At 39.4% G+C, this 18485-nt stretch overlaps 1 protein-coding gene across 3 annotated transcripts in view; it reads right to left on the reverse strand.

Moving 5' to 3' along the window:
* The window catches only part of ANK2 (ankyrin 2), a 381291-nt gene that overhangs the window by 317138 nt on the left and 45668 nt on the right, over positions 1–18485 (reverse strand). Inside the window, exon 2 of one of the 3 annotated variants that reach the window (XM_075037696.1) lies at positions 5144–5202. The exons of 1 other annotated variant lie outside the window; for it this stretch is intronic. In XM_075037696.1, coding sequence (XP_074893797.1) covers positions 5144–5164 — 21 coding nt within the window. In that variant the 5' untranslated portion in view covers positions 5165–5202. Of the gene's footprint in view, positions 1–5143; positions 5431–18485 lie in introns of those variants that run through there. One more of the 3 variants, XM_075037705.1, reaches the window with a different exon arrangement.

An 18485-nucleotide genomic window follows, 5' to 3' on the forward strand; every position in this document is an offset into this window, starting at 1 on the left:
TAAAACAGTGCTCTTCACTACTTATTGAAGTAAAGCAGAAAAGTAGCATTGCATTTGTTACTGAGCACCTATGAATCAAACCTTCCAACATATACAAATAAAAATATAGAAGCATCCCATTATAGATTACAGTTAATCAACACAATTCTCCAGGTAAAACCAGGCTGTAGAGCATGACCAATTCTCAACTTTCCAAAGCAAAGTGTAGGATCCAATTCTGTATTCATTTCAGTAAACCAAATCTTTCCCAATGCTTATCAGTCTAGTTATCAGGACTAACTGTGAGACAGTTTTAAACTAATTAGGCATTACACAATGCCTTCCCCATTCTTCTAAGTCAGGCAGACATACAACAGAAAACAAAATTACATCCTCCCTTTGCTCCAGTTCCAAAACTTATCTCCTCTCCTTTGCAATTAGTTGAATTTAGCATGCAGAATTACCCTCTTAGTTCCACAGAAACTGAATCTAACAAGCATGGGTTTTTCTCCCCAAAATGACACTATATTGCTTACAGTTATCAATACTAACTACTGTTGTGTTAACCTAATATTCTTTAGCATTCTTTGCATTAAACAGAAAACCAAATTGCCAAACATCACAATACTTCAGTGATTCTTACAAGCACCAAATCACTCTTCAAAATTTTACTAGCATGACTATGAACAGCGTACTGTCAAGCTACAGAATTCACCAGATGTTTCAAACACACAATAAGACACATCAAACACAGCTATAACTTGTATCTTTAGGGATCCAGGACAAATCCTTCAGCAGATAAATTCCACTGACAGGAACTTTGCACCACATTGACCGATCAAATCTGTACCCGTGTTTTGCAGCAAACTGCATGGAGAGTTTTCCTTCCCTGCTAGGTCTGTCCTGCTCAGATTTTAATACCGTATTTGCCAGTGGATGAAAAAATTATATTAGTGTGGAACAGAAATCATAGTGACTGAAAAAGCTTAGCATGTAGGAATTGCACACTACCATGTATAGTGCATTAGTTCATAAAGGAATAGGTACGTTAATAAAAGAAGCCTAACAAAAAAAAGTATTTGCCTGCAGAGCAGACAGAAAGCCACTCCAGTAAGATCTTCTGTCCTGTTGACCACTTTTACAGTTGTATATTTTTTCATGGTCTCATAGTAGCCCCTTTGCATTCCAATGCACCTGTGTAAGCTTACTAACAAGGAAGTGGCGATCTATTGATTCCTGCTTTTTCAAAAAATATGATACCAAAAATAAAAAGTATTATAACTCAGAGAGGTCCAAAAAATAGCTTCTTATGCCCCTGAATAATAGAAATCCAGCCCAGTGTACCTCTGTTCTTTGTTTGGACATATATCAGATACGAAACTGCATCACTTGGAAAGGATAACTATTTTGAGCTGACCGTAAAGAGGTTTTTTTATCATATCTAAATCGTAAGACACAATAGATGTCTCTCAGGTAGGAGATGGGGCAGATTTTGCCATTCAGCTTCTATTCACAGAGGTTTTGGGTTCTCTAATGTTGAAAAAACATCAGGACAATCAATAAGAGATTCCAGGCAGATTCTCTTGTAAAGCTGGAGGTTGAACACCCCAGCAGCTGACTTGGTTTTAAAAAAAAAAAAACCTACTGCATCTGTCAGCATTTTATCAGGTGCTGTAGCAATTGCCCCAGTTCTGGATCACCAAGGAGAAAAAAAAGGTGGCTGTTAACAGCCGAGCCAGAGACAAGAAAGGAACAAAAGGGTGATGCCTGTTCTGCGGCCTGCCTCCACGGAAAGCTGGGGAGAGCATGTGCTATAAATCCAGTAAGCATCTTTTATCAAAAGCTTGAAGAGTGAAAAACAGGGCAGCATTTCCCTGCCACATAGCACAACTCTGGCCACCTTATTACCTACCAATAGCAAATAAACACATTTTGTTCTGTGATATAAGAAATGTATGTATACACATACAGACAGGTCTGATCGCCGAGTCCTTAGTGTCTTGAAAGAGACAACACCTACCTCTCATTTCAGGCAGGACAAAGGCTCAGTTGAGCACTGGGGAAATCCACGTGAACACAGTTCGTATTTCCACTGGTATCTCTACAATCACACAAGCTAGAAACTTGTGTTCTCAAAAGGCAAGGCAAAGTTACCAGAGAACAGTGACACTCTGAAATCTTAGAGGATTTTGACCTACTTTTGAGAAACCCTGACCTTACCATGTTGTTTGGCATTTAACTAAATGAACTGTACAATCTCAGTATAATGTTTAAAGTCCTTTACTGAGAGCTTTAATGTGTGCATATGGCTCGACAGACAAAAACATATATAACATGAAAATGGGGGGGGGGGGTGTGTGGAGAAAAAAGTGCATCTGTACTTCAAGAACCAATGTGGCAGGTTGCTTGAGATAGTAATCATGCAGCTCATAGAGCAATGCCCGGTTTACTGAGATGACCTCTGAGAACTTTTAAAGGCATAATATAAAATTAGATTATTATTCCCATAAAAATTAAAGGCATTTTGTATTCCTCAGCAGCAGAGTCTCTGCTGGCTTCTGATAGAAAGCACATAGTTACAATGACAGAATAACAACACACTGCAGATGATCATTAAGACAGACAGGACACGACATGTTACCCAGAGGAAGCTTCCAGTTATGTTTCGGAGACTCAGTAACATGTCAAATGTAATAAACTAAATTACCTGAAACAAATCACTCTAATTTCATCTTTTTAGATCATTATATCTGTTTCCCTACAACGTATCCTAGTGTCACTCACGAGACATAAACCTATATGGGACAAACTTATATTAATTCTACACTCACAAATACATAAGGTATTCAGTAAGCATTGCATCAGATCTAATGTTTTTGCTAGGCATATAAAACTAGCGCACAAGTAATTAGTGCTGATTTTTACATAGATTTTATCAGTTCCAAATAACTGCTTAAGAAAAATCTCAGTTATGCAGAAGTTGTACTCTACTGTATTTTCCATGCAGTTGTGTCTCTGCTATACTACAAATCCTAAGGTCATCTCATGGACTAAAGGGGAACCACTCCCTTAAGTGGGATGCATTTTGGCCTACCGAAAGGATCAACTTCAAAGAGGGAACCCTAGCTCTTTCAGAGCCTGAAACCAGTTTTAAGCAACGGTGTATCATTCATGCACTCAGGCCTCCACATCAGCATCCATACACTGGGGAAGGTAAATGTCAAGAATAAGTGAATGATCTGGGGCGCTCAGAATCCCACTTTCAGAAAGCAACAACTATACTGCGCTGCAGGCTCCACCCATCGTTCCCAAGTTACTGAAAGTTTTGCCTCCGATTCATAACTGGAGGTTTTCTTAATGTTTAGCTGCTCAAACTGAAAGAAAAATTCTAAAGTAGGCAGAATTGGCAGCATTTTGTTTTAATGCTAGCCAAGTGACACGTCTTTTAAAAGGCTAAAACGATGTTGTAGCATTCTCTGGGGACTTAAAAGAACTTTTAGTTCCCACAAAGGCATTTATTCACTGATAATAAGCAGAACTCCACCATCACTACCTTCTACACATTGGTACGTCTGTGCTTCTGTTCAGAAGGACCTGTGAGCTAGTAAAGCTACAGCAAGCTTCAGGAGAGGAAAAAAAATTTGATTTGTTTTCTTGCTTAGCTGCAACACATTTATACCCCAGCTTTCAAAATACTTCTTGCTTGAAATGCAAATCAGAATAATCAAGTGCAATTAAAGTTTTAGTTGAACAGGGTGGGGTTTTTTTAAGCTGAAACAGTTGCAAACTCCAGTTTACTAAATCAGCTTCAGGTAAGGCTTTGTTTCTCCATGACATTTCTATGTCATTAAAATCCCAGTGGAGAGAAAAGAAAGTCAGGAAGAACAGCAGAAAATGTCAAAAATGTTAAGTAGTATAACTTTCATAATTAGGAAGCAGACATTTTTGTAAGACAAAATTCTTCTTCTTTAGCCAGCCTTTCTAAAGATTCTTCCAAATAACTACGTTACCACCCCAATAGGTATTAACTGGAATTGCTCTATGTAACCATCGCTCTCCCATCAACCTACACACTTCCGATGGATTTCAGAGACTACTGCATTTGACAACAAACATGCTACAAAACTATAATCAATTACCAGCTATTTAAAAAATAATCAGTAGGACAGCTATTGCAAACAAAATATAGCAGGGTGTGCTTTAAAGCTTACGTGTGGGTGTCATCAGCAGAAGCTCAAGAATTTTGTTAGCAGCATATTTAGAGATACTGCTTCCCAATGCATGGTAAGCCCTTGCATACCTACATAACCATCTGGCTGGCAAGGAAGCGCCTGTTTGGAGACCAGATACCAGTTTAGCTTTCTCAAAGTTACTTAGTGATATCATCCCTTAGAAATCCAATGTGACACATCTATCAACTTAATGATCACATCTAAAACAGACTTTCCAGTGACCAGCAGCAAAATTAGCAATACCTCATCTGACCTCAGGCAAAGTCTCTGGGGCAGAAAAAGATTTCAACCATGATACTTACATATTCCAGTCATCACATTATTATTCCTACTACTTTTATAGTAAATAAAATAATTTTAGCCAACTAGCCAAAACCAGGTTCTTTTCTCTTTCTGCAATGACACAGTGAGGACCTCTCCTGACAGTCTAGATGTCACCTGATAGTGAAGAAGGATTAAACCCCTGTATAGGGACAGCAAGCAGAGCTCAAGAAGACTCCCTGCCCACAGCTACATCTCACTACTGAATAGTGCAGTGTGTGTTACCTGGAAATAACCTGCAACCTGCTAGTGAAGCATCACAAACGCTTTACCTGCATGTTCAACAGCGTCACTGCCAACCAGAGAAGTAGAAGGACCTCACGCAGGTTGGCATTTGGTTGATTGTCACGGGTTACATCGATAAAAAGTTAAGAATAGCATCTCATTTCCCATTAGATGCTGATGTCACTCAAGGATAGCATGAACACCAAATATGACCTTGCTGATTTTTACTTCTTTCAATCATCCAGTAAACAAAAGAAGGTTTAATCGGGTTTGGGTTTGGGGGTTTTTTTGTTGTTTTTTGTGGTGGTTTTTTTTTAAGAGGAAAATACTCATTAAATATGTACTCAAATTATTTGTGCATTCTTCTTCAATCTAAAGTGAAATACCTTTTGCAACATGCTGGCCATTTAACTGTCAATTCTTCATGTCCCCTTCAGTTACTTACCTAAAAGAAAAGAAAAAAATACATTAATTTCCCACATTCTCAAATCCATTATGAATACATACCTTGCTCTCCACTGCTCCCCAGCAAGTTTTCAGTAAGTTAAGTAAGACTACTAGTGTAATGGGTTTTGGTTATATTATTAGTTTAGATCACACGTTTCCACTTTTTTTTTTGCTTCAGCTAAGCATTCGGTAATTGAACTTAATTATTTTTTTTCTTATTGTTACTTTTTTCCTTCGCAGTAAATGATTTCTAAATAAAAGCTACTTTGATGCCCTCAATTTGATTTCTACATGCTGTGTATTTTCTCTGGGGGAAAAAAAAAAGTCACAATTGCAGTCGCAGTAATGGAAATATAAAACATTCAGCAAAAGTACCCCAAGGTGGTCTTCAGTACAGAAATCGGTGCAGACGTTTGTGCAACTTCTTAACAGTTACTAGCAAGAAAACATATTTTGAGCAGACAGAGCACAGGACAGCTAACCATAAGACTCTAGTTGACAGGCTAGTTTTATAAACCCAGGTACAGCTTTCCCACCAATCTCAACAGGATCCATATTTTAACCACTAAGTTTCTTTTCAGTTCTGTTATTAGTCTCTCATGGCTTTGGAGATTAAACTATAGCATATAACAGTAGGTACCACTGCCTGAGTAAGTAGTTACTACTGAAAAAGTAAGAAAAAAGCTTGCTGTCAACAATTCTTGCCTCTTCATTTATTCACTACTCAATGATTTCATCCTCCTTACTGGCCCTCCCTTTTCCTCCCAAGCCATCAAAATAATTTCAGAAGTTGGTGCTCTTCTCTTGCTCTTACCGTGCTTCATTTTAGAACAGAATGATTGTATTCGCGGCTTTTCCCTCCCAAACTTCAAATTCTTAATGATAACGGTGTCGATATCCAGAAATAGCCCAAATTTGTAATTCCTAAGTGACTAAGTTGACGTTATCACAAGGGATTAGAATTGTACTTCATGTTTGCCCAAACGATAAAACAAATAAATCCATTCTGCAGGCCTGTCATTCCCTACACTGTACAGAAACAGTTTTAGTTAGTTACAACATTAACTGCTGTCCTAAAGCACTTTTAGAAATGACCGCAAATTAAAGCACAACTTCTGTGACAGAATAGACAGTTTTTGAAAAGTACTTGGCAACACTAGCGAGCAATATATAACAGCCATGATAAAGATAGACAGACCAGCACACATGATTTACCAAGCAGGAATCTCACTAGGCTCCTGCCTCCAACAAGTCAAAATGGCGAGTTGGTTTGCAAACTCATAAACCTGGGTGTGGTATGAAAGGGCATGAATTTTTTTAAGTTTTTGTTTGCTTCCTTGCCTTACGAGGGTCATGTCTTTCAGGCTTTTTGGTTAAGGGAAAAGAACTAAAAACGTATCTGAAAATCAAAACCTGAAACAGTCACGTAAGCATATGTTCTTGGGAGGAAGAGCTGTAATGGTTTTACCAATTGTTAGGTGAAATCCCAGCAAAGCAAAGACTATTGGCACTACTAAATTCAAGTTTCATCTGGAAGATACTGGAGCAACTGTACGTATAAGCCCCCAAAACCGGTAACAGTTCTACACCTTCCAGTCAGGATCAGCGAGAGCAGCCTATACACAATAAGCTCACAGTTCTCTTCCACAGAAACATAGTTTTCTATTTCATTATACGCTACATCTGTTTTCAACAGAACCTTTCCAAAGCAGCCCTTCAAATCAGGCAGGCATGAGTTCGGAACCCCCTAGAGGTCCCGTCCTCCCCTTCTCACCCAGAAGCAGTTGCCTGGAGCCTGAGCACCCGGATGAGAAAAACCTCCAGTGCAGCCTGGACCCAACCTGCAGGTGCCCAGCACCACTATGCAGGCAGAAGCATCTTTGCTTAAAACTAGGTGACAGCACCTGTTTTCCTCCATAACCCATAAAAGGGGACTGGGCAACAACCACAGGTGTCAACACCTGCACATCTCAAAGGAATCTCAACTCCTATTTCTCCTATGCACACATCATCCGTCACTCTTCTATGATTGAATTGCATTTATTATTACTTCTTTTCTATACTCAAACTGAAAATAATTTTAAAAGTTTACAATACATACTATAGAATATATGACTGTCTTAGATGATCCTTAAACTACCCAAAATATATCCTTACAAGCATTGAATCTGAGAAGAAAAATATTTTATATTGCATCCACACCACCACTTTTGCCATACGCTGACTTTTCAGACATTTTCTTAACCAATATCACAAGTTGAAAGTTATAAGAAACATAGGCGAAACCCACAACAAATAAATAGCTTTCGTATTTGGTCAAAAACTTATCTGAATTTCTTGTAATCATAACCCCATACTTCCCAGCATTAGATGCTCGTCCAAGCTTTCTGAAAAATTTCAGGTAGAAATTTCACTTTTTCACATAATGTGCTCACACTGAAGGGAGTGTACAGGCTCAACATTATTCTGCCTGTACTCAACTAAGTTTATTTTAGACTGAATTTTAATTCACTGCCAAATTCAGACATCTACTGCGCAAGTTCTGCTGCTTCCACCTCCTGTCAGCCTACTCTGTGATGCCTCTGAATGAACACTTTTTTTTTCCTGGCAGAACTCATTTTATCATCCTTTTTCAAAGCAGAAAATTTTGATCCTCTAGTCCATATGCATGCACATGTTTAGTCTTAGTGCTTAACTACAGCATGTACTTGCTGGATTTAAAATGTACTACTATATACTTTTGTCCTTAAAATGACAGCTCAATGTATTATTGCCATCTGACTAGAACCACCTGATAAAGTGTGCCAGTTTTTAGGTTTGGTTCATTTTCTCCCCACCCCTTTCCCCTTTAAGAGGAAGTATGGTTCTCAAGTTTATCGAGAAAACAAATTAATCCGGTTTATCACAGGCACTCTCATTGCTAGTTTTCCTTCAGTTGTTTGCAATGATTACCCACATACCTGTTCCACAGGTAATTTTGAGTGATAACAAAAACTTGAGTGACTTTTTTGCAGTTTAAAAACTTGGGAGGACCCCACACAAAAAGGGCACATTAAAATTCAAGTACTATGCCTAAAGCTTATTTCTGTGGAAAAGTATCTTTGCCCTTTGCCATTCAGCAAGCATTACACCGATTCAATTGCCTGGGGCTTATACCAGAACAGTTGAAATCAAGACAAGCACCTCTTGTGCATTAAGAGTAATCATCAAGAATGCATACAGTGCACATACTTCAGCTGTCCCTTGCCCACTTTAGCTGCAGATCACAAGCATTCCACTCAAATGAGGTGTACATTTCTCTTTTATCAGTGAAAATTAGTTATGCAGGAAACAACGATCAGACAGACTCCAAATGAGGTGACTCAGCCACAGATAATGAATCCCATACCCTTTCTTTCATGTCATGTCCTTCATTTTGCACCTTCGCAACCCAAGGCATCGAAGCCTGTACTGACTCAGGAACCCTTTAGTGCAGATACCGGACATAAGCTGTTAGACTTAGTTTGGCACCTCAACCACTTCCTTCAGGGAACACCAAGCCAAGGTCAAGCTGATGGTACGCTTGCTTGAGGTCAGCTGTCACTCACTGCTCCTAGATTTTTCTATCTCAGCTATTCCCAGGTTTTGCAATTGTCACTACTTCTAGTTGACAACAATAGCTAAAGAGTTTGACTTGTGGAAGTAACCCAATTCTGTGCACTTAAGCACATGATTAAATGGGACATAGACATGGTTTGAACTTCTACTTGTTCAAGAAAGCGGTTAAGCAGATGCTTGACCAACAAAGTTCTGAAAATTTGTTGTGTGCTTTACCCCACAGAAGAACCACCTCTCTAACTCAGCTGCTGCCAAAGCATGCAGTAGATCTCCACAGATTTGTTTCAAGAACACTTAAAAAGTCTTGAAGAGTACACTCCTTCCCAAGACCACTCCCCACTACCACCAAAAAAAAGAAAAGATTTCTTTGGTCCTGGGTAGCATTCTGTATCTAAACCAGTCAAATATAAACTTCATACTTAGATTAGATCGTAGGCTTGAGGTTAGGGGGGCACTATGTTGAAGATCCTGCTCTGAATCAGGTAAAACAAGCATTTGAGCTTTATGATGCCAACACGCCATGCAAGAATCCTTCCTGATCACTGAGCTCTAAGTTATGCTGGACAGGCATCTCCCTTTCTTCCTGCAGAGCTGCTCCATTTTGTATAGTTAAATATTTATTGGGTTGGGGAAAGAAGATGCATAAAGTGTGTCAAAGCAGTGAAGAAATCAGAGTAATTGATGAGCCATTAAAAACTATATTACTGTTTCCTTAGGCAATTGAAGTGAATCTAGTAGTGCTGATAAAAGATGTAAAATGACTAATCTGCAAGTTGGGCTTCACCTTTTGTATGACAAGCTGATTATGTCTTTTCACACTCCCTCCTCACTCTCTCCATACCATACCAGCATATTACAAACAGGAGGACTGTCAGAAATGTTACCATACGTGATAAGCATGGCTTTCTTCTCTAATACTAACTTTTTAAGAGAAAGATGATATCCACTGTAGAGAAAGAAATAATGAACACATTAGTAACAAGTGTCATAATACCACCTTTAGCCATGAGACTCTAAGCCACACCTTCCTCCAATTTTAGAGGATAAAGATGCAATAGTTACTATGAATCAAGGAGAAAATAAGTATAAGAGCTTAAACACTGAGCTTCTTGTGAAATAGGATTAGCGCTAATGGATGACGCTGTCTCTTCTCTGTCTAACAATTAGAAGTGATCCTCCAAACACTCTGACTGTATAGCTCTGCCTGGGTGCTTGAAAGAGAGCAGAAGAAACAGAACTCTGTTCTCCACAGGGTTTGGGTTTTGGTTTGTTTTTTTCGAGATTCACAGGAGATTTTCCATGTACAAAAAACCCCTGCGTGAAGGTTCCTAAATCATTTTGGAAGTAGTCTCTGGCTACTGGCTATCACCTGGCGTATCCACATGTCTCTAAGTACATTTCCATAAGCAGGGTCTCTGTGGTTAATACCTTAACTTTCTGCATATGGCCACTGGGACAGAGAGGACAGATGACAGGGAGAAGCAGGCACTTGGCCTAGTAGCATTTTCCTGCTTTTAGAGATATGGGTATCATGATCGAGGCAAAAAGAAAGCCTGGAAAAGGAAACTTAGGATGGTGGTAAACAGGCAAGAGAACAAAACATAGCACAGAAGAAACTTCATAGGGGTGGGAGGCATAAGAAAAGAGATCAAGAAAACCCAAGAATGAAACGTTCTGAGGGACAGAAGTTAAGGATGTGCAAGCAATCACTACATGAGATAACATACTTATTAGCACACTAATATGTGGGATTCCTTTACATGCATTTCTCTCCAAAGCTGCATGGAGAACTAATAATCAGCACGGGAGAAGAGAAAGGCAAGGGCAGCAGTAAGCGCAACACCAAAGGCAGAGAGAGAAGAGAAAGCAGGTGCCAGGGGGAGAGAAGGCCAGCAGGAACAGGTAGGATGGGCAGGGTGTGGGAGAGGCCACAGGGGAGGTTGGAGAGGGCCCAGAAGTTCATGTCACACATATTCACTGCACTCAGACATCGCCGCCTTGACGCCTCCAGCTTGGTTGGTCTCACTCTTGCCCTTTCCACCCAGGAAAGACGCCAAAAAGTGCGTATCAAACCACAAATTGAAGCCTCAGATCTTCTGGTCTCTCGTTGGAGTTTTCAGCTCTTGAGACATAAAAAAAAACACAAGCTTTGGGAGAAAATGAAATTAAGAGAAAAATAATTATTATGTCGAAAAAAGTTCTTTTCCCCCACCAACAAGAGGAATCCTGATATACTTACTTCTGAAAGATGGTACAGATTCATAGGAACTCAAGCTTGGAACAGGCATGTGGTTTTCACGCCTTTAGACCAAGCTCCATCACAGCACTCAGTTCAGTGTCACAGATCTGTACTACTGCTTTAATCTTAGCTTTTTTAGATAGCTGCATGGGTTGACAGGAAAGGCAAGAAGCAAGGAAGAAACTGCAGGCCCATACTTGTGACAGTAACACCAACAATTGTACATCAGGAAGTTGTATGAATCCTGTCAAATCACCAAGATCACATCAAGCAACTTGGAGCAGTGACAGGAATAATGAGCTCGCTCAGTTCATCTTGCTTTTAACTCCAGTGAGGCGCCTTTGAGTCACTCCAAAGAGCCATTATACAGAGCAAGTTGCAAACCAAAACAACTGCCTACCAGAAGACAGAATAATTTTAATTTATATATAGCATTCTGATACTGAGTGGATGGTCCTTGGTGGACTTCTTGTGAGTGGGACTTTTCTTATAGTTATCAGACACATAGGAGTAGGGGTGCATTAGCTATAAGAACCTTTGCTTCATATTTTCAAAACAAAAACATAGCCAGCGAGATTTAACTTAGCATTGTTCAGTTCTTCATCCTCTCACAGTGATTCAAATCCACATCTGGTTACCACTTCTAATGTATGAAGTTCAACATTGAACCCTACAGCACAGTAAACATTGAATACAAATCTTTATTTGTATCCTTGAGACCATTATACACTAAATTGTTAGAAGTGATGCATTAAAAGAAATTTACCTATTATTCTGCTTAAGCACTTTCAAACCAACTGCCTCTGCATCCTCCTCTTAAAGAGCTCTACAGCCAGCTTCTTTTTTTCCATAGCAAATGGTTTCAGCACCCTGGCAGGGCACCAAGTCACCGGGGTCACGGAGAAGGAGAACAAACACTGCCTTTGTGCAGGTTCCTCAGAAGGCAGCGAGAGCTCAGCTCACGGACACAATACTGTCACGGACAACATGCCTGATATTCAAAGCACCGATAGCATGAACTCTTTCACTTTGACACATGCTTTCAAAGTCCAAAGCTCTTCTCAATATTTTCACTTTTAAAAAAATCCTAAAAAAAAATGCTGTTGTCTGTAATTGGACCTTTAACATTACAGGGCCCAATTCTGCAAAATCTTTCAAGCCATCAGTACTATTTATAAGAATATGAACTGCATCAAAAAGTAATTTACTCTCTCTTCCTCCTAACCCTGAGCATCACCAAAGATATATTAATAGGTTTTGAATAGTTTAAATCCACCATGTACTTACAGCTGTCTACCTTAGAGAATGACTAAGTTCTGTATTAACAGCAGATTAATGGTCCTGCAAATTCCAGTTAAATCTTGAGGGTGGGGTGGCAACCCAATATACTTTTTTATATATATATACACACACACACTTTTTTATATATAAACACTATATATATAAAGCTATAGTGCAGCATTTTGTATTTGGTTTCATTTACTGTGATTACATTAATCTTAAAAGCACTAAAGTGCAAGAGTAATATCTGGATCCAAGGTACCTACTGAAGTCAAACTAGGCACTAGTAGCAAAGTAATCTATTTAATCCTTTAGAGAAAGGGAGAAAGAATATATCTGCTCCTCCAACATAAAAAGAGCATAAAAAAGAACAAGCAAGAGAGAAGAGCTCATCACATCTTTCTTTCCAGAGCCACTCTGAATTCTCCTGCCATACCATCTTGTCGCAACTCATATACGAAAAACCAATTTGAAATTTCTGCTCCTCGTGTAGAATGGCACTTAATTCCAATTTTGCTTAATATAACCTATACATTGAGCAAAAAATTTTGTGGAAAAACCTAGAAACCGTTTACTAAGTGCTATACTGATGTCAACCATTATGACTGTTTTAACCGTTTTATTTTGATGCAAGTAGATGTAGTGTTAATAGTAGTACAGTTGCATGATGCAGTTCCACCTCAGCTTAACCTTTCATTAGTGAAGGGATAGTACCTGTTGACTTTGTCCAGGCTAGCTGACAATCATAGGCTTGCTACCAGGTTATTCTGAAACACCTTACCTTCAGAGTTCTCTTTTTGAACTTCACAAAACATTCCAAATCACTTCTTATTTTTCCTGCTCCAGGACAAATTATTTCAGAGGCCTCAAGGAAAAGATCCTTGGGCAAGATATCCTCATGTCACCCCTACCATCATGATCTTTCAGGGTTTTTGTTTGTTTGAGTTTGGGGTTTTTCTAATGCAATAGACAAGACTTGCTACAGTTGATCCTATTTCTACAAGCATTGCACCACAATCTTTATTCAAGGACCAACTAACACCTCAGCAGAAGACCATCTCTGCTGCAGAAGATGGGAATCCAGGACTGATTCTAGACTGCAACAGGACAGCGACAGCAAAGTACAAGGAAATGAGGAAGCGCTGTTTAACATCCTAACAACTGGACAGGGCTGAACACACGGTATCATAAAAACATACTCACTGAGAAACATGCTCTATAGAAACCATGGTACAAAACCATCAGAAGAATGCTAGCCAAAAAAGAAATGGCTTTGCACATATCTGCATACAAAGAAAATAGAAGGCAAACAGTTGTAAGCTTCTGTTTGAAGGGCAATGAATAGTGCAAGTTCATATCATGATCTGATTAGAGAAAGAAGTCAACAGTTTGTTAGTAACCAAATAGCATTGTTTTGAAGTGGGGAGGGAAGAAGCTCTGGAGAATTCTGAAAGTGATACCTCTTATACTCCATGCTAGGAGGAAAAATTGACACAGTAGAAGTTAAAACAAAAGAATAAAGTTAGTTTCATGGTAACACTTCACTTTCATACTACACCAAAAGCCTAATTTTGGCAAAAACAACCATTGCCTTCATCAGCATGATAAACACTTGAACAAGAGCTGTGAGAATGATCAAGGCACATGCCAACAACACTCTGCAAGAAAAACCCAGAGCATTCAGGTTCTAATCATGCCACTGGGTTAAACCCAATTAAGTCCAGACTGACACTAGGAGAGGCATACCTACAGACACACAGACGTCCACCCCCAGTGCAAGATGTGCTTAAGTTACAGGCATAAGTCACAGGCACAACTGAGTTATTGGCGGGGGGGGATTAAAAGAAAAAAAAAAAATCAACAGTGAAGGCTTTAAAGAGAAAAGGAAAAAAGCTAAAGCTCTGCTGTAGTCATGTCAACATGACAATCCAAACATAGACAAGGTGTCTAGAAGTAGCTAGGATGTATTTCAGTTTGGACTAGAGACCCAACATTGTAAATACCTCAATGTTTTCTCTACCTTTTAGGTCTCCACATCATGGAACACTCAGTTTAGAAAGATGGCTACATAAAACTGGCAGCTATTACTCAAACCATTAGCTCTTTTTCCTTTGAAATATTGAAGTCCCAAACCTGTTATTTTCTCTCCAACAGTGACATTCCAGAGAGAGACAGAGATTTCATTCATCACAACATCAAAGCTAATAACTATTGGAACAGGAAGCCAAACGAGGATCTCCACAAAGCTACCCAGTCACAGAAGATGGGGCAGTACCAATGCGCAGTAGTGAAAAACTGCATCTGCCTCCCTCTCCTACTTAAGCCCTGATCCAACACACTGATTTTCATCCCTGACAGAGAAGCAGCAGCTGGAATAAGGCCAGCTTCAGCACCTGAGCAGTCACATCAGAAAACAAATCCCACACAGAGAGGATTCTCTGAAAGTCATTCTCTATCTTCAGCAACAGTGAGTGCTATGGTGTTTTTTCCTTGCCTATAATATATCATGCAGGATTTGGCATGTAATATTGAACAAAGGAGAAAGGAGAGAAAGAATAGAGCGAACAATCAATCAGTCTGACATTCCTCATGTCTCTGAGTAGGGTCAGAGACTACCGATACTCATTAGTGGCCAGTAATTAGATAATTGTGCACCATAAGTATACACCATTGCTTCTACTGAGGGCACAGAGAGATTAATGCTGAGAACACTTGAAAAAACTCCTAGCAAGAATAACTGCTAATTCATTTCCAAATTATTACATTTACAGCATTAATGTGTTTTGACACATTTTCTGAGACACCTCACTAGCTTTCGTACTATGTGACCCAAGATGATTTTCTTACTAGCTCTCTCAGGACAGGTGTCCTCTGATGACCGTGCTCATGGTATCACAAGGACTCCTGAGCCCCAGGGCAACAGCGTGGCTTACTGTGACATTCACTGGGTGCCAAGCAGGTTCAGACTTCAATATATGGTTTAGGAAACTAAGCTGAAGGACGCACAGTTGGGGCCCTTACTTGTGAGATGAAATTCTCAGCAGTCATTTCTGTTTGGCTTGCTTCCTATTTTTTTATGCTACATGCTCAAGAAGCTTTAGCTAGCAGTCTTTTATTTAATTAAAAATAAGATGCTGATCTATTTTTTTTAAAAGGAAGCAGAACATAAATGCAGCTTGGGAAAAAAAAAAAGTCTTCCTTACTGAGTCTTGCTAGACTTGCAAGTCTAATAATCTGCTCTATGAAGAGAGATTATTGGGGAGCCGGGAGGGATGACAACTCATGAGGCAAGGGGGCAAAAATTTCTGTTTTATTTCACTTATACAACTCCCCCAAAGCTGGTAGCTCTAGCAATTCCTGAACAGCTGTAATATAAAATAAACTGAATGGAAGGTCACAAAGCTCTCTAGCTGAGGAGGAAGGAATAGAAGTCATTGAAGGTATGTCCTTACTATATTAAGGACCAAACAGGACTTTTAGTGCTCTTCAGCTGACAGGCATAGGTATTTCACTCCTCTCACTAGTTACTAAGCCATTAGCATATTATAAAAATATAGCCATAAGGATGGCTCCACACAACACAGTTTGAGGATTAAGCCACTTACGACCTTCAGGTCAACATTTCTTTGTTCAGTGTGAAAAGCCTAGTAAAGGAAAGTTTCCTTACAGTCTGGGGAGGTGTAGAAGGCAAGTGCCACAGGGCAGACACAGATATTACAATTTGTAATTGTATTACTATTTTAATCATCATCATCACAATTTTCCTTTCATTATCTTTTAATTCATTATTTTTATCATATAAGTTAGAAAAAACAAGGGGTCCCCAAAGGATACTAATAACCCTTATTTCCTTCAATAACAAGGGGAAAAAACCCCACAGGGGTAAGAAATTCAAATTATAATTTGCAGCACCTCTTCCATTTTGTACTCCTAAAGCATAAAAAGGATGAACTCTTTTCCTAAGACGGAGGTGAGGAGGAAGAATAGGGGCAAAAGGGAAGGAATGAGTGAGCAGCAGTAACACACTTCCTTCATTCCCCACCCCACCCACCCTCCCCGCCCCCAAAAAAAGAGTTTCATAAAAAACTCAAAACCATCTCTTAGAACAAAAGTGGAACCATCTGCCTGAGCAAAGGCCACGTGTTTTCCTCATATACTTGGGCTTCTAGAAAAAGGAGCTATCATTCACCATTAGACAGCCTGCCTACTAGCGGTCATATTTAAAGGTGTAGTGTCTGCCGCACTCTGCCCACCTCCCCTGGTTTTGACTCATCCACAGCAGGAACAAGCTCCGCTCTGAAAGCCCTGCCAGTTTCATTAAGTTACCCCATGCTTTCAGCGAATTACCTTGCACTTTATGCCTGTGGGTCAGAACTGGCTGGTGTCCAGCCAGCCTGCAAAATGGAGTGAGCAGGCAGGTCTGCCTGTGAACAGCAAAGCAGACATGCCCACAGTCTGACTGTACAAAGCAGTTAGCACAGCAATTTACACAGATAATTTCTGGGCCTATATTTGCAAGGCCAAATTCAGAGTGATGGCCGTAATTCAAGGATGGTGCTGCTCCCCTTCCACCTTCCAGATAGAATATCTCTGGATCTGGAATCCAGTAGAAGCATTTTCTGTTTGACTTGGGTTTAAAACAGAAACTTCTGTTGGAAGTTGATCTATTTGGACTTTGCCTGTATTTAATTAAAAAACAAAAACAAAACACCCAAAACAACAAAAAACAACAACAACAACAACAAAAAAAAAACAAACAAAAAAAGATTGAACAAATAACCTCTGAGAATAGCCCCAAAGGGAAACATCAACATGAACTGTACCATGTGTGGGACTTTCTGCATGAAGGATAAGATACCCAACTGAATCTCACTGAACCTCATCTGGTTTGGGATTAAGCATAAATTTGGCACAGCATTGTGGCTGATTTATAATATTCCAGATTAAAGAGGTTAAAACAAGCTCTAATTCAAAAGCTACCTCTTCTGATGCAAGTCATTTAAGAAAAACAAAAAGCTAGTATTTGCTCCTTTTTTTAATCCAATCAAAGAAAACAAGGAATAGAGTGGAGAACACACACAGAGATGAAACTCAGAAATATCCCGATTTGTCCCATGTCCTGTAATAAACAAACTTTCTCTACTTCTTTCTTCAGTCGGGAGTGGGGTGGGAAGGAATATGAAAACAGAGGACCTGGAAAGATTTGGTCCAGAGTTCTGGAACAGTAAGAAATATTCCCAGAGACCTTTAATTTGACAACGATACCACTCACTACTGCAGCAGGACTTCAGCAGCATGTGATAACAAGTGACTAAGCATCAGTCACACTGGAGAAATAAATATTTTGCATTAGCCAGAAAAATATATCTGCTTAGATAAGTCTATTGTCTTAAAAACATGTGCGCTTTTACACAAGGAACTCAAAAAAACAGGGTCATGCCAAACACCCAGGTATCACTTTCAACCCCATTCCACTCCATCTTAATTTCTGAAGCAGAGCCACCACTCTGCAGCCAAATAGCTTTCTCCAGAGCTCCTTGAAACAGCTTTTTTTCTTTTAAACTTTTTTCCCCAAAATTATGTCAAAAGCTGTATTTGTAAGCAAAACAAATTAAGAATTCAAAACCTCCTATCTTGAAAATGATATAGCATCATGTAATTTTGCAATTTCTAGGCTTTCTTAAGAGCAAAAGACAGTATTTTTCTGCATTAAGAATTGCTGACAGATGTTCTCCCCTCTGTTGTTAAACAAGTCTTGATAAAAATACACTCAAGTCTTAATAGAACTGGATGTACCCTGAGTAGGTTTTCCATTTGATCTGCTGTACACCTCATAGGCTTTTTTGTCTGCTTGTTCTAGCACAATGCATGTTTGGTACCACAACAGTGACAGCTGACAACTGTTTTTCCTGTTTGCAAAAGATTTACCATTCAACTTGAACCAAAAGCATTTGTCATGTTGCATGGCAGTGAAGTAGATTTAATCAGATGAGGCCACTGGTGTTGTCAGTGCCAGGCTGAAAGAATTTGGTAGAACAAAAGCTGGATTTATCTCTCTGGGAGTCTGGGCAGGGAGCAGCAGTGTATCCTTGTGAACGCACAAGGGGGAATTTCAAGAGAAGAAGAAAATGAACGCAATACTTTCATTACAGTTAAGCCAGAAA

The sequence above is a fragment of the Buteo buteo genome, chromosome 1 (genome assembly GCF_964188355.1).
Source record: "Buteo buteo chromosome 1, bButBut1.hap1.1, whole genome shotgun sequence".
In the NCBI taxonomy this organism is placed as follows: domain Eukaryota; kingdom Metazoa; phylum Chordata; class Aves; order Accipitriformes; family Accipitridae; genus Buteo; species Buteo buteo.